The 15,190-nt window shown below is 42.9% G+C and overlaps 1 protein-coding gene across 1 annotated transcript; it reads left to right on the plus strand.

The window, feature by feature from the left end:
• Positions 1 to 125: 125 nt before the first annotated feature.
• On the plus strand, positions 126 to 6,166 carry fhdc3 (FH2 domain containing 3; the record flags this gene model as incomplete). The annotated part of the gene is made up of 12 exons (XM_083985954.1): positions 126 to 144; positions 1,098 to 1,638; positions 1,955 to 2,016; positions 3,209 to 3,311; positions 3,478 to 3,563; positions 3,845 to 3,945; positions 4,043 to 4,113; positions 4,230 to 4,337; positions 4,444 to 4,514; positions 4,643 to 4,760; positions 4,855 to 5,019; positions 5,117 to 6,166. Exons 2-12 carry the CDS (start codon positions 1,159 to 1,161, stop codon positions 6,164 to 6,166), a joined length of 2,415 nt encoding a protein of 804 aa, XP_083842080.1. The 5' UTR covers positions 126 to 144; positions 1,098 to 1,158.
• Positions 6,167 to 15,190: the final 9,024 nt, after the last annotated feature.

Here is a 15,190-nt window from a genome sequence, read left to right on the forward strand (position 1 = left end):
CACGGACTCGAACGTGATTGGTGGAGACGAGCCGTGCACCTGTGATGCTGTCTGTGGGACGCAATGTCTGGATCAGTCTGCAGGAGCACGCGGCGAGAGTCTACAGAGGAAGAAGTTACTTGACAGCTACATTTTAACAGCACGGTGAGTAAAACTAGATCATAATGACGCTCTGGTGACAGTTCAGACTCTTTACTGTGTTTGCTGAGAGGCCTGTTGACGACGGAGGCGAACAAAGATGTGATTTCTAGCTGACAGCGAAAGTTCGACCAGAAAATGTCAAATGAGTGATGGTTTGTTTGTAGGAAAACATTCAAACATATCTCAACAACTTTGAGTGTATTCTCCATAATCTCCTATGTCAACGGCACGCATAACAACTCACTGAGGTGGATGCATTTCAGTGTAATCCCATTTAATTGCTTCTTCTGTGAACTCTGCAGCTTCCCCCCTTTCATCACATTAGACTGTAGCGAACGGTGCCAAAGCAAATTCAAGAGCATCGTTTAATGTGTGAATAAGTTTATTGGTGGATGACAGCTAAGCCGAATTCACTACTGGCCTCTGTAAAGTGATACAAGGTGTAACTCGAGTTATGTGAGGCCTCTTCTTTGCTGTGGACAGGGAAACATTAAATGGTGAGGGGTTTTCTCAATGACGTTTCATGTGATACACTGGAGAAAAATAACCAGAGCATCATACTGTATTGTGCTTGTGAAGTGAATGTTGTGTTAGTGTGTAGTTCACAGAAGAAAGTAGAAGATAAACACCAATGAAATGTAGAGTTGGTGTGGCAGACTATAGCCTAGTGTCTGTCCATTTGACAGGAAGAATTCAAACGAAACAAATTAAGGTGATAAAGTTGATTCTTTTCTAAATGTTTAAGTATTTTGACTAAGAAATATTGCCTGATTGGAATTGTGATGTTGATAAATGGGAACTGTAACATGTGTTTATCCAGAAAGCATCAAAACAATGAGAAGCAGATTGTCCCTGATGACTTTATTGGTGCTATCAGTGAGTGCACACACAGTTTCCTGCTCCAAACTAATTTACCTTTTATGTTTATAATACTGCAGTGTTTATTATCTCCTCAGATCTGAGTGGCCAGCAGTGGGATACTTATTTCCATCGTTGTTTGGATTTGAGAGAATACAGATGGAGGGAGTGCTGATTTTAAAATCCGCATCTCTTCCCAACTGTTCCTTTCAAGACTCCTCAGCCCCCGTGCCACAGGATGCTCAGGAAGATTCAGATCTCCAAGCATCTTCTGCCGTGTCTCCCCCCACATGTGTTGCTGCTGCACCACCACCACCTCCTCCACCTCCCCCACCTCCTCCACCTCCACCTCCTCCTCCTCCTCCCCCTCCACCTCCCCCTAGCAGCTCTTCTTTTGGCTCCTGTAATGTCCAGAGACGATCCATGAAAAAGCTGAACTGGGACACCATCCCCAGCCAGCGTGTCCTGGGTAAATTGAACGTTTGGACGTCCAAGCGGACTCAGAGGGACCTGGTGCTGGACATTCGGAGCATGGAGGAGCTGTTCAGTCATGTGGACAAACGGGCATCGCTGCGCAACTCAAGGGTCATGGGTCTGAATAAGTTTGATGGTCTGGACCTCTTTCTACAGGAACCTCAGGTAAATAACTTTGGGCTGCACTATTTGACTTGAAACCTTGTTCATCACAACAATGGTTTCCTGGAACTGATGATGACCCATTCAAGTTTTTATGGATGGGTAAACTTAAACAAAATCTGTGTGCTAGAGAAGTAACAAGCACGAAAATAGGAAGTTATTTTTCAAAGTTCTCATTCTATCATCACTGGGGAAGTGTTATTGGTGTTTTTGCTTCCTCAAAAATGATGAGTTATGTCTTGTATGAAGTTGTTTCATCTGGGTATGGCTGCACAGAGGTGCGTTGTTAAGTGAAACTTTTTGTTGCTGTCCTCTTCAGGTCACAATCCTTGACTCTAAAAAGAGCATGAACATTGGGATCTTCCTCAGACATTTCAAGAGGTGAGGTAAAAGCTGAAGCAAAGTGTAAAATTAGAGATAATTAGCTAAATAATTGAGCATAATCCTGTGACATATGGAGACAATGACTCACAGCAACAACTACAGTAAACAGTGGTCAAAGAAAGGTGCTCTCATGTCAAACACAGTGGATGGTGGAAACACAGATAATTACGCACAAACCGCTTCCCCTGTGCTAATCATTACCCAGCCGGCAGCCTCTTTATCACTGTGGGTCATATTCAAATACATGGAAATGCCCTTTTTAACATCACCTGAGAGCAACATATTGGAGAACATGTTTGTCTGAAATTTACCTATGACTCCTTTTATTAATACTTCAATGATAGGAAAACATAGAGCTGACGTAGTAAGTGAGGGTGAGCAGCGAAAATTGAAACAGAGGATTAAAGATGTTTTTATTTATTTATTATTATTAATTTATTTTAATTTTATTTATATATATATACTGGAACTGTGCCTGAAACTCTTTAAGGTGACGTCACTGACAGTACAAAGTTGACTCAGTTGTCACTTTGAATATCAAACACTCTGAATGTGTGTCAGCAGTAGCTACTGCTATAATACTGTTCTAGCAACTTTGCATCAGTTTCTATGTTGTAGTGATGAAAGTGCACTTGATGAGGTTTTTGACCTCATATGTATATTGTTTGTTTTAATGTGTGACGTATTTAAGTGAATTAATCACAACAGGCGTTCCATTGAGTAGATGACCCCATACCTATCCATTTGCATCATAAACTGGAATCCATAACTTAGCATTATTACACATCCAGTAACTGTCATTTAGCTACTAAATCAACGTAAAATTAACTTTTCTTTTCTTTTCTTTTCTTTTCTTTTCTTTTCTTTTCTTTTCTTTTCCCTTCTTCTACCCATGTCTGGCTAATAAACAAATAAATAAATAAATAATCTCCTATACTGTCCAGTAGCCACCCCTCTAGTGTGGATGCACTGTAGTGGCCTCCCAGGAGCACCTGAATACACCACCATGAGGAATTTCTCAAAAAAAAAAAAAAAGAACTGTGAGGATAATAGTAACCCATTGTAGCCTGGGAGGTAGGGAACAACTTCTGTGAATCAGGAGGAAGTGTGATGTTAGAGAAGTCATGGTGATGATGAAACTATGGCGCCTTCTCATACTGTAATTGTTGTGTTTTGTCTCCACCTGCAGGCCAGTGACGGAACTGGTGCAGGACATCCGTCAAGGGAACTGGCTCAGATTTGGGACAGGCAAACTGAAAGAGCTTTGTAAACTGCTACCAGAGGAAAATGAGGTAACAGACATTTGAGCCCATTGTAGATACAACACTAGTCAAGAGTTTGGAGACATTTTCCCATTCATTTATTCCTTTGACTGATAGCCTACTTTATGTGGTAGGTAATGATAAAAATATATAATCATTGTACAGTAATCACCATGAAACCCGTGATAATGCACAGGTGAAGCAGCTGCTGTCGTTCAGTGGGAACCTCTCTGTGTTACCTGAGGCTGATCAGTTCATGGTGCAGCTGGTCAAACTGCCAGGGTGAGTCTGGAGGTTTTCAATTTGGTTAAAAGCATTTATGAAAAATTTAATTGATTTATGTACATCTATGACCCTGTATACGGTATATTGTATTATTTGTATGATGCTAAGGCTTTTGCACCAGACAGACTTCGCATACAGGACACAAAAATACGTGTGGCTCATTGAAAACAATAGCGCCTTTTTAGTGATTTATTGTTTACAAATGCTCTCACTGTTGCCTTATCTCTAGATCTCAGATTCAGTAAATAGCAGCTTTGTTTGTGTTGTCTTTCCTCCAGCTACGAGGAACGCCTGAAAACAATGGTGCTGAGGGAGGAATTCTTTCCTCTAATGGAGGAGGTGAAGAACTCTGTTGCTGTGATGACCAAAGCAGCTAACGGTAACATTTCACACACAATCCCAGCTTGGTCTATTTTACACCATCCAGCCTCCAGTTGATGTTTATGTAAAAGTCTCTTTTTCCTGCCTCCTCTCAGAGCTGCTGGACTGTGATGACCTCCACTCTGTGATCCGGCTGGTCTTAAAAGCTGGGAATTACATGAACGCTGTTGGTATTTCTCTGTCAGAATCATGCGTCTGTTATTAATTCATTTGAGCTCCCATTTGGTGATTTCATTTCTTTTCATTATACTGATGTAGAAATTGAAATCATGTCTTATACAGGGTGGTTACAATGCCAACGTCATGGGCTTCAGGATGACGTCTCTGCTCAAGCTGGCAGACACTAAGGCCAACAAGCCTGGCATGAACCTCATGCACTATGTTGCCAAGGTGAGGAGAAGCCCTGGGATGGCAGCTGCTCTCTGAAGAAAATATATGCAAAATTGTGATGCCACCATGCTATGTCATGCTGACTCTCTCTGTCTTCCACCCACAGCAAGCACAGGACATTGACACCGAGTGGCTGACCTTTCCCACCCAACTTGAACATATTGGGGAGGCAGCAAGGTGGCTATATTTCTTTTTATTGTATTTGGCAGTGTAAATGTGTTTTGTTCATAATAGTGAATTCAAATGTATCTTTATCCAACAGTGAATATGATTGGTTTAATGTGTGAGTTTTGCGTGTACCACAGAATTTGTAAAGAGGAGGTGATAACAGACTTTGAGAGAGAGGTGAAGAGGATCAAAGAGGTGAAACTGTACAGCAGCAGACAGCCGGGCATCTTGCAACAGATGGACACCTTCCTCATGGTAAACTCTTCTACTCACAAATTGACCTTTTGCAAGCTTTGTGTACTTTGCATCCTTGTTTTTGTTTCTCAATAACTTTTTTGTTTTTTCTCAGAGGGCCGATGCCAAGCTGGCTGATGTGGAATCCTTTCTGCAGGAGCTAAAAGCCGCCAGCAATGCTGTTGCCGAGTACTTCTGCGAAGACCCGGCAACCTTCAAACTGGATGAGTGCTGCTCCATCTTCAATTCATTTTGCAAGCGGTTTGATACCGCTGTACAGGTAAAGAATCTGCAATTTGACTTTCAACTGGCTCCATCCTCCTGTCCCCTTGTGTCATTGGTGTCCTTGAACCTGTCCTCCCTTTACCTGGCTGTAGGAGAACCGAGAGCGAGAGGCGGCAGAGCAGAGGCACAAGCGCAAGGAGAGCATACGTTTTGCAGCCAAACGACGCTCCACGATGTCTGGCCCAGTACCTGAGCTGGATCGGGACTCGGCCAGTTTGGAGTCAGCCTTGCACAGCTTTTTGTCCACTGCTCCAGAGGGACTAGCCAGAGGTAGGAGGTACTTGCCTCCGGTCGAAGGATCCCCTGCCGACCGTAGTCCTCGAACTGTTAAGTCAGCAGAACCTGAGGCAACGAAACAGAGGAGGTCTGAGAAGAAACAACCCAAACTGCAGAAAGAGCAAGTGGCAACGCCAGAATCCAAGAAGGAAGCTGAGAAGATGCGCGAAGTGACTCGGAAGGTACTGCGCTACCAAAGCAGCAAAAGTAGCCTCGATGGGGACAGAGGTTCGGGAACTCCTCGGCGTTCGGAGAGACCACAAGACTCTCCAGCCACTCCAAGTACCCCACGACCTAGAACCAGAGACTTCTTCTTTGCCAACAATGGGGACATGGGCTCCCCTTGGACTATCTTGAGCCCTTTTGCTAATTCCCAAAGAAATATCCCTAAGCGAAACCGACAAGCCTTCCCACGTAGACTTTCCTCGACTTCCGGTGGAGATGACCTGGATGATGGAGTCTGGGAGACTGATGTCCAAGGCAATAGTCTTCCCAATCAGGACAGTCAGACTTCTCCATCTGGGGGTTCTGCTTCTCTTCCCGAGTGCCCCCATCAGAGAGCTGTGTCGCAGGGTCTGATCCTCAGGTCCGTCTCCATGGAAGAAACCAGGCGATCTCCAACATCTGGTTTCCGCCTGGGGGAGATGTTCCAGAGAAGCATGTCTCAAAGGTCGTATTCTTCTGGCTCAAGGACGGACAATAGAGAAGAAAGCACAAGAGTCTCTCCATTGCATCGCGCTAAGGCCAGGAATCACGTGGAAGGGCAAGTAAGCAGCTCCGGACTTATATCCTTCTTCAGACGCATTGGAGGCAGAAATAAGCCTGGTGATGTGGAAGAACAACACTTCAAAGGATCTAACACTTAATTAAAATTTTAAATAGAGACAGAAACTAAGCTTTGTCATGTTTTTCTCCTTTAAAATTTGTTTGTCTTTTTCTCCCCCCCCACCCCCGTCATGGTTTTACTCTTCAGTGGAGCCAAGGCAACCGAGGACTTGCTTTGAACTGTGAAGACTTTGATTTTTGGAAGTCAAACCACGTACAGAAATCGAAACATCTTTCTTTCTTTTTTTTGTCTTGTTGTGCACAATAAAGGGTGACGTTCTACCTTTTTTATAAACAGTTGTATATGGAATACGCACTTACCATAACATTGCAAGTGGTACCTACCGCTTTTCAGATTGAAATGTGTCCTCATACATCCTTGTCATTGAAAGCCTTGCCGGTGCTGCTAATGTCTCCTTAGTGACGGCTGCTCGGTTTCCAGTACTTACCTTTCACTTCATCTATTATTTCTTCTCTCTGGCAGTCTGACTGGAGGGCAGTTGGTCCAGAAGCACAGACGTTTTATTAAGGTTTTTAACACTCCAAGTGTCTACATTTAGACAATCACAAAGACAAGTGCTTCCCAGATTTGTAATTTAGATGTTGAGTTTAAATTTCAAACATGTGCCTAAATTTGTCATCGCAAGTGACATGGAAATTGAATCTGAATAGGTCACGTTGATGAACCCACACTGGGTATTTCCAGTACCCCTCCTCCCCTCCATGGCTTCCAGATGATCTGTCCACCACCACTGTGCCACCATGGTGTCTCTGCTCAGCAGTAAGTGAGATTTTGGACAGAAAGAAGCATTCAGTTGAGTCACTTGGGCAACAGGGTTTGTTTACACCCATTTCATTTGAGCCCTCACAGTGTAATAATACTCTCTGGAACAAGCTGCTCAATACAGACTCCTTTCTGACTGTTCTGTTGTCCACCCACGTCCATCCCTCCCACTGGCACAAGTTCAATGGGGACATTTGCAGTCGCCTGGCATTTCAAATCAGGGGGCATGATGAATAGATTGAAAGAGGGAATTTGGGAGATATATGAGTAGATTTTTTAAAAAGAAAGTGAGCTACTCCGTGACAGCGAATGTTAAGCCTTTTAGCTGTAAGTATATGCAAACTCTCCTTCATGGTTGCTCAAAGCAAGACCTTGCACACAACAATGTGGTGCTTGGAGCGCTTCATCAGCGGTCACTGACCTGTTTGATGTCAAATGAGAGCTCCAGAGTACAATCAGGGCATTGTTATATCATGTTGAGAGCCGTTGAGGACCATCTCATGTGAATCATCTCCTGGGGACATGAGGTGACCTGCCGTCTTTGCCAAGTTGCACTCTCACCGGGGTTATCCCTCATCAACCTTGTGCTCAGAGTACGTGTGTTTGTGTATGTGTGTGTCCCAGTGAAAGATGAGAAACAGGCATGAATAGAGACGAGAAAGGAGGTGGGGGAAAACTTGGACCAAGTGAGAGAGAGAGAGAGGGAGACTTGAAAGTTGTATTGTGAGGGTGCATTTAAGCAGAGAGGAGCATGTGAGAGGAGAGAGGGAGCCAGTATCTTAAAGAGACAGAGAGAAAACATAAAAGGGGACTAAGTGTACAGGACTTGGAGATGAAAAGGAACACAGCAAAGCCTGTGTAATGCCAACTGTGGATATTCTTTAATGGAAACTGGCCACTGGACAAAAAAAGGTAGATTCATTAATTAATTGACCGAACATTTCAACAATTCAACATGTTTTAATAACGCGTGATAACAGAACAGCTATGAATTGCTCTAAGTCATATTTTCCGTGTCTTAATCTGTGCTTTTCCATGTACTTTAAAATTGAAAGCCTGAGGCATTAAATACTAAAGCAAAGCGTCTATGAGAGGAAAAGTCTTGTTTGAACAGAGCACTGCTGACATTACATTCTCTCGCTCTTCAGTAACGTGACAGAGGATCACACCGTGTGGTTGCTTGTGCTACAAACTTAATCCACCATAACAGCTATGGGTATTAAACTGTTTACAAGGGTGTTGTAATCAGATTTGAGGTTGAAAAGGAAAACCATGAAGAATCCACTCGTGATGCACTGTGATGTGTTTTCATAACTGCATGCGAAATCGGCCTACACCCCTCTGTGGTACCCCTCTGTGAAGGAAATATGAATGTTGACCCTGAGACTAAGGACAGTTTCAGGCCTCACATCTAGCAGAAGAAAACAGGAGGCTGCTAGTTTGAAAGAAGCTTTTTCTCTGTGAGATTAGGCTTTTGCATTCATATCATCTTTTTTTTCTATCTGATATGAAGTTATGATCGTCCTGATTAAGCACAGGCACTTGGCCATAAGATTAGAACAGGTGACTGGTTTTAATGTCACTACTAATCTCTATGTTTTTTCTGGTTGAGTCAACTGAGTTTCAAATCAGATCAAATTACTAATGATTCAGAATGACCTCTTAAAACTGGTCATGCATATTCACCAATCAGTTACAACACTGATGCCATGTTAATGTTATGACTGATTGATTTATAATAAATAATCAATATTGTAGAAATTGTAAACTACTGTGTAAGTAAGTTTTCTCTTTACACAAGGACTCTCATAGACATCATTATGTGATTGTCCAAATATGGACAGAGAAGATGACAGGATATCAATGTTATTGATTGACATGTATCTAGTTCAGTTTTATTTCGAGTTGTCAAATAATTGACCCCGACGTGATTTGAACACGCAACCTTCTGATCTGGAGTCAGACGCGCTACCGTTGCGCCACGAGGTCCTCTGGTGGGCAACGGTGTGGACAACAACTACTATTTAAAGTAGTGACTATTATGTCATGTGGATGCTTGTATGAGTTTGCGATATATTTGTCTCGTGAACTCTCGCGCATCTTCCAACCCAGGCTGTGTATTGCCTGCTACCTGCTCTAGCTTGCACGCGCGGCCACGTTGATAGGAAGTGTCTCCTAATTTCCACATAAGAGAGGGGCAGAAGGTGAGACCAGAGCGCCGCTTTGTCGTTTCATGCACATGGTATGGACATTTACGTGTCCCTCCAGTCATATGTGAAGGTGTTGCAGGTTGTCTTGTCCTCAGTCCGTCACAAGATGGCGCCATTTGGTTTCTGAATCAGTCTTCATCTGTCATCTTTCCATTTTTTTTTTTTTTTAACTTCTTGCTTTCATGCCACGAGACAACCATGAAAGCCCTCAACAAAACAGGTCCTCTTTAAAATGTTGGTTGTGAAGACAGTGAACTCTTATTTGCATTTTATTTGCAAAGTAATGCAAATTTAAACAGGATGTATGTGACATACTTATTCAGGCTCATGGTCCCTTTACACAAATGGAAAGAGGCACTGGATTTAATTAATCTGTGTTAACATGACAACTAAAAACATGATTTTCAAAAGCCTTGTGTAGCTACCTCCCCTCATGTGTTATGAATACATAGAAATTATAGCTTCTGGTTCAGTTGCTTTAGGTTTAGTAGGTCTGTCTGTTAATTCCAGATGTTCTCTGCTTAGGAAAGAAGAGGAGCATCTGGAGAATCTAGGACACTTAACCTGCTACTGTTCATCAACAACTCATCTTTTCATACTAAGATGGATAGGTAAGTGCACACAACATGTAAAAATGTATGGCTTTTGGTTGGTCACATATAATTTGTATTGTCTGTTTGTTGATAACACCAAGATAGAAGTGATTGTCTTCTATAATTGTGGCAGATTGTTTAGTTCTCTCAGGGTTTGTTGTCAGCAAGGTAACATAAATCACTATATTTATCAGTTTGCTCAGTATTATTGTCTCCCCTGAGCTGGAGTAATTTGGTACACATTAAATGGTGAACACACAACAATGACTATCCATCCACTTCTTTTTATTTCACTCTATCTGTGAAAATATCTCACAGATATTCCTGGTATTTGGATGCTGAGGTGGAACCATGGGATTCAGTGTGATTTCTAACACGCGCGCCTGTCAGTGTGCATTTGTTTTGTTGCTGGACAACACAAGACGGACTCTTGATTTTACATGTCACGACTCCTCTTCCCGTCGTCAAGAAACTGTAAGAATACATACAGCCTCCCCCACGCACCTCGCTGCTGCAGCAACCACAGCTCCAGTACTGCTTGATTCTCAGACTAATACCCAACTGACCACATTCACTGGGGTTTAGCCCAATTATAAAATCCATCTAAGACACAATCTACCAGCTGAGAGAGGGCTGGGAGTCTGCTCTTATGACACAGCTAATGAAAGTTTTTTTGAGTGGAGGGTTTGGGGACAGAAATCCTCGTTCCTGTTTGTGTCACCATAGTTGAGCAGTGGCATGATGTTAAAGCGTCTTACTCTTCTCTTAAATAACAGCAGTTAAGCTCTAGCTTCTGTTGAGTTCTCTATCCTACACATTTCCGCTGACCATTTTCCCAAAGCATACTACATTATGTTAATATGAATGCCATGATTTCCAGATTCCCTCTGTTTCCTGTTTATTACAGAATTTGTAGAGACTAGTTTGTAGAGACTTTCTTGAAACCATGGAGCTATTAACATATACGGTGGCCTTTTAGACGCAGGAAGCCACTGTTTGTGTTCTGGTTTTAAATCCCTTACCACATAGATTAATGATGTCTAGCTAATGTGACAGTGCGGCGGAGGGTGAGGGGATGTCAACCACAGCACCTCAGGGAATCTAACCCCATAGAAATGACTAATGAGGGCTGCCCACTGGAGGGCACACACCATGAAAAGGCCAGAGGTCAGAAAACACCACAGACTAGATATGTAATTCCAAAAATTATACACTTTTGATAATTAGAGTTAAAATGCTAATAAGGGGTTCAACGTTGGTCAACTAAAGTATCAACATCAATTACTCCCATTAATTCCTGTAATTTAAAATGCTTTGCACATTGATTATTATACCATTCTGAACCGTATAGACGCTCACACCTGCCTGGAAGTTTGGAGGTCAGTCTGATAACTTCAGGCTTTGGGGAATGATCAACAGGACCACCAGTGCAGTACAGAGTTATTGATTAAACTCCTGTCTGATTACATCAGTTTCTCTGCTCCTGCCATCAGATTATCATAGTATCCACCTGATGTGACTCCAAATGCAGAGCATGTACTGTACTGTAGACTCGACTGGCTGGTTCCCCCTTTATAAAGTAGATGCAGAAATATAATGTCTAAGGTGATATTTGGTGATTCATCTCTGTGCAGTATTTCCAGTGCACTTTCTTGACAACACAGGTAACCAATAGGTCTTTTTTTCTCTTCTGTGAAAACAGCAGTTTGTCTGTGTGCTGAGTCAAAAGCTTTGTCTGTACCTGGAGGGTTTTCTAAACCTGCACAGAGAGACCGGCTTTTATGATTTGCAGGTCAGGGATGAGAAGCTAACTGGACACAGAGAAAGAGAGAGAGGGAGGGAGAGAGAGAGAGAGAGAGAGAGAGAGAGAGAGAGAGAGAGAGAGAGAGAGAGAGAGAGAGAGAGAGCAGCCATCTGTGTGTTCTGCTGCACTGGATGCAGTCTCCATGGCAACATGGTGCTCCCGCAGCAAAATCCTGGGAAGATGGTTTGGGCCCCACCCCCATGCGCATGCACACAAGTGCTCCACAGACACATGAGAGGAGGACGGTGCTCATGCCTCTGCTGCTCACACACACACACACACACACACACACACACACACACACACACACACACACACACACACACACACACACACACACACACACACACACACACACACACACACACACACACACACACACACACACATATGCAGATCCTATAAAACTCCACTACCATGATTCTCCTCTCAGTGTATTTCACTACGGAAATGTAACTATGTCATGTTACATTTCCTTCACAGCTATGATACATTGCTTGTGGAGAGCTTGAAACATCTTTGAGTTCACTCTGTCTCTTTCTCTTCTTTCTTTCATCTCTCTCATGTCTTATGTGCCACTCCATCATCCCTCCAGCGTCTTTAAAGCTGAGCACCACATTTGTCATTCTTTCCGCTCAGTTCCCAGCAGGCCTTGGTCATCCCTTCCTCGGCTGCCGTGGCTGCACCTACACTCAGTCTGTGTGGAGGAGAGAAAGAGTGATAGACCTGGGTGCCTTTTCTGTTTATCTCTTCTTTCATGTGAAGCATCAGCAATTTTCTGTTTCAGCAGTTGGAGCTTTTCTCATTCTCCTTACAAATGCAATGAAAAAAAAAGGAGGGAGAGATGAGATAGGTGAGGGAGAGTGAGGGCGCAGGAATTAAAAAATTCTCTTGTCTCTTTGTTGCCATATCTGCTTCACTCTGCTCATCTCTCACGCTATTGGACAATCCAGCCCCCTCCCATTTCCACACCAGCCAGTCAGCTTGTACAATCTCTGTATCTCTTGCCTCCTAAGAGTCTCTCTCTCTCTCTTTCTCTCTCCGTCTCTCTCAGTCACTTTCCCTCCCGCTAGCACACACATACATGCGTTACAGCCAGATCTCAATCACACACACACATAGAGACACACACGCCTTGTTCCTGCCTGTCTCCCTTGACTCCCTGCATGAGTTGCTTTTTGCTTTGGCGATGTCGGCTTTTGTGGATGGATATCTCTCCCGCTGGAGGAGAACGTGCTGAAACTTCCTCACACCTCTCTGTTCATCTGTCAGGATCCCGCTGTAAGTAAAAACCCTGCTCTCATCCTTTGGCTCTTTCATTCTCCCCCACACCCCACCACCACCTCCTTTTTTTTTTTACTATGTGCCAGTGCTCATTCCTTCATCCTCCACTATTTCCAGCCCGCACCTTCCTCCCCTTTTGGTTGGAGGGTGCCAGCCTTTTCCCTTCCCTCACGTCTCTCCCTCACCTCCCTCCCACCGGCTGATGCTGACACCCCTGTGTTGGCCATATGCAGAACAATGCTGCAGGCCATTTGCTGGCCTGTGATGGGTCTGTGCTGTGCAGCATTATACCTGGAAAAATATTTTCTGCTGTTGTATGTGAGACACTCTCTGTGAGGCTGGCCTGACTGTGATGAGTGGAGAGAGATGGAGCCCAGTTATCTGTGTTGGATAGGTGGTTTGGTGATTTTCTGGTGTGAATACAAACTGAGAGATTTGTAAATGGCATTGATGATGTAATAAGTCTGATAAGACCTTGTTTTATTGAAGAAATTAAAACAAAAATCAGTGTTTTTGATTGGAAAAAAAAATCCATTCAGGCAACTTGTATTAATTTCATATTATCCACTGCAACTTTACTCATCAATGCTGCTATTTCTCACCATCACAGTCAGGTGACCACCTTATATGGCTTATATCATTTTTAGCAATTTCAGATTGAATGCATTTTATGGATTTTTAGAAAACTTAAAAACTCTTTGGATTGTTTTTGATTGACAGGATTGTTGCCATTACTCAGTGTCAGTGAAACACATTCCAGTCCCGCTCTTTGGTCTCATACTAACCTGTACCAGGATACACCTCATGATGCCGGGAGCAGAGGGTTACTTTGACCTTAAGCGTAATTCTTTGAACAGAACTCCAACAAGACGCCGAGGAGCTCAGACAGAGGTTTGCACTCTTGTACATGTAAGACTAAAAGCTGGGATGTTGAACAAGGGCATTTTCTAAAAGGTTGAAATAGTGATCCAGGGGCACCTCTGGTGGCTGCGTGGGGGGAAATGGAGACTGGAATGTCCAGCTGGCATGGCAGGAATGTCACCGGAGCTGCATGGGAGGGAGGAATGGGAGGGAGGGATGGAGGGGGGGGCGAGAGTCAGGCGAGCAGGGATGTAAACTTAACGGTGAAAAAAGAGCACTGAATGATTAACTGAATGGTGGCCTCCGCTGTGACAACTGGATTTTCTGCTTGGTTTGTGTCATAACTGTCAGACGCAGCCCTCTGACTAATGCTGAGGGTTTGATGCTGGTGCCGGTGCCAATGCTGAATCAGGTGTCCTCTCACACAAACAGTGCAGCAATCCTCAGGAGGAAAGACATGGAGCCATTTTTGTTTTCTATAAATACATCAGTCGTAGTTAAAAGTCCCGCAACAAATGGCACTGATAACCCTGTTAGTTGTGACAGTTGTATCCTTTGTATGCGTGTATATGTGTGTGTGTGTGTTAGGGATGTGTAGCTCGAAGGTGATGCTGCTGCCATGGGTAACAGCAGCGGAAATGTATCTTCCCTTCTGCAAGGTCAAGAAAACGTTTGTTGCAAGTTAGAGTTTATGGAAATGTTTTTGTTGCTGCATCAGAGAGAGGGGGGGGGGGGGGGGGGGGGGTTAGTGAGGAGGGGGAGCAGGGTCCTTAGTGGCAAACTTGTCCTTTGGCACACAACCAAACAAGTAGAGCTCAAACTCATTAATTCGAAGTTTTTAACATTTTTTGATTAAACTTTCAAAGCTAGAGGGCTTCCCCCGAGAGCTGGAACTAACGAGCTGCTCAGGATAATTGTTAGGCTACTACCCTCTACTGTAAAAGTTGGGATGTAGCTTTATTGAATAACCTTTTAGTTTTAGTTTTTTTTTAATTATTATTATTAGTTTAAAAAAAAAAATCAACTTTATTCCAACTCCAGTTTTTCCAGGAGTATACTGGACTCAGCTGTTACAGATGGAACAGTTACATGGAAATAATATTAGTGATTACTGAGTTATGTTCCAATGAAGTGGTCTCAGTTTCTATGCACATTATATTTTACAGGTAATATGCATATCCTTACTTTTTTGTGCAATCTCATATACAAATGTAACATATGCAGGCTACATACTGAATTTCTATGTAATTTGTACATAGCACATGAAAAAACACAAACTTTATATGTATAACCTGCTAGAATGTGGACCTGTTTCATACATTGACATGTTGCTTTCTTTAAGCTTATGGGATATGTTTGACACAAAAAAAAACATACATAAGAGTATAGATATGTTTTCTTTATGTTGTTTTCAATAAACTCACATACCGGTATACCAATTAGATAAATATTAGCTTATACTATATAAAAATCATCACATAAACATGCCCAGTATATGTACATATACACATTTTAGAATGGATATATCC

This window comes from Trachurus trachurus, assembly GCF_905171665.1.
Source record: "Trachurus trachurus genome assembly, chromosome: 14".
Classification (NCBI taxonomy): Eukaryota; Metazoa; Chordata; class Actinopteri; order Carangiformes; family Carangidae; genus Trachurus; species Trachurus trachurus.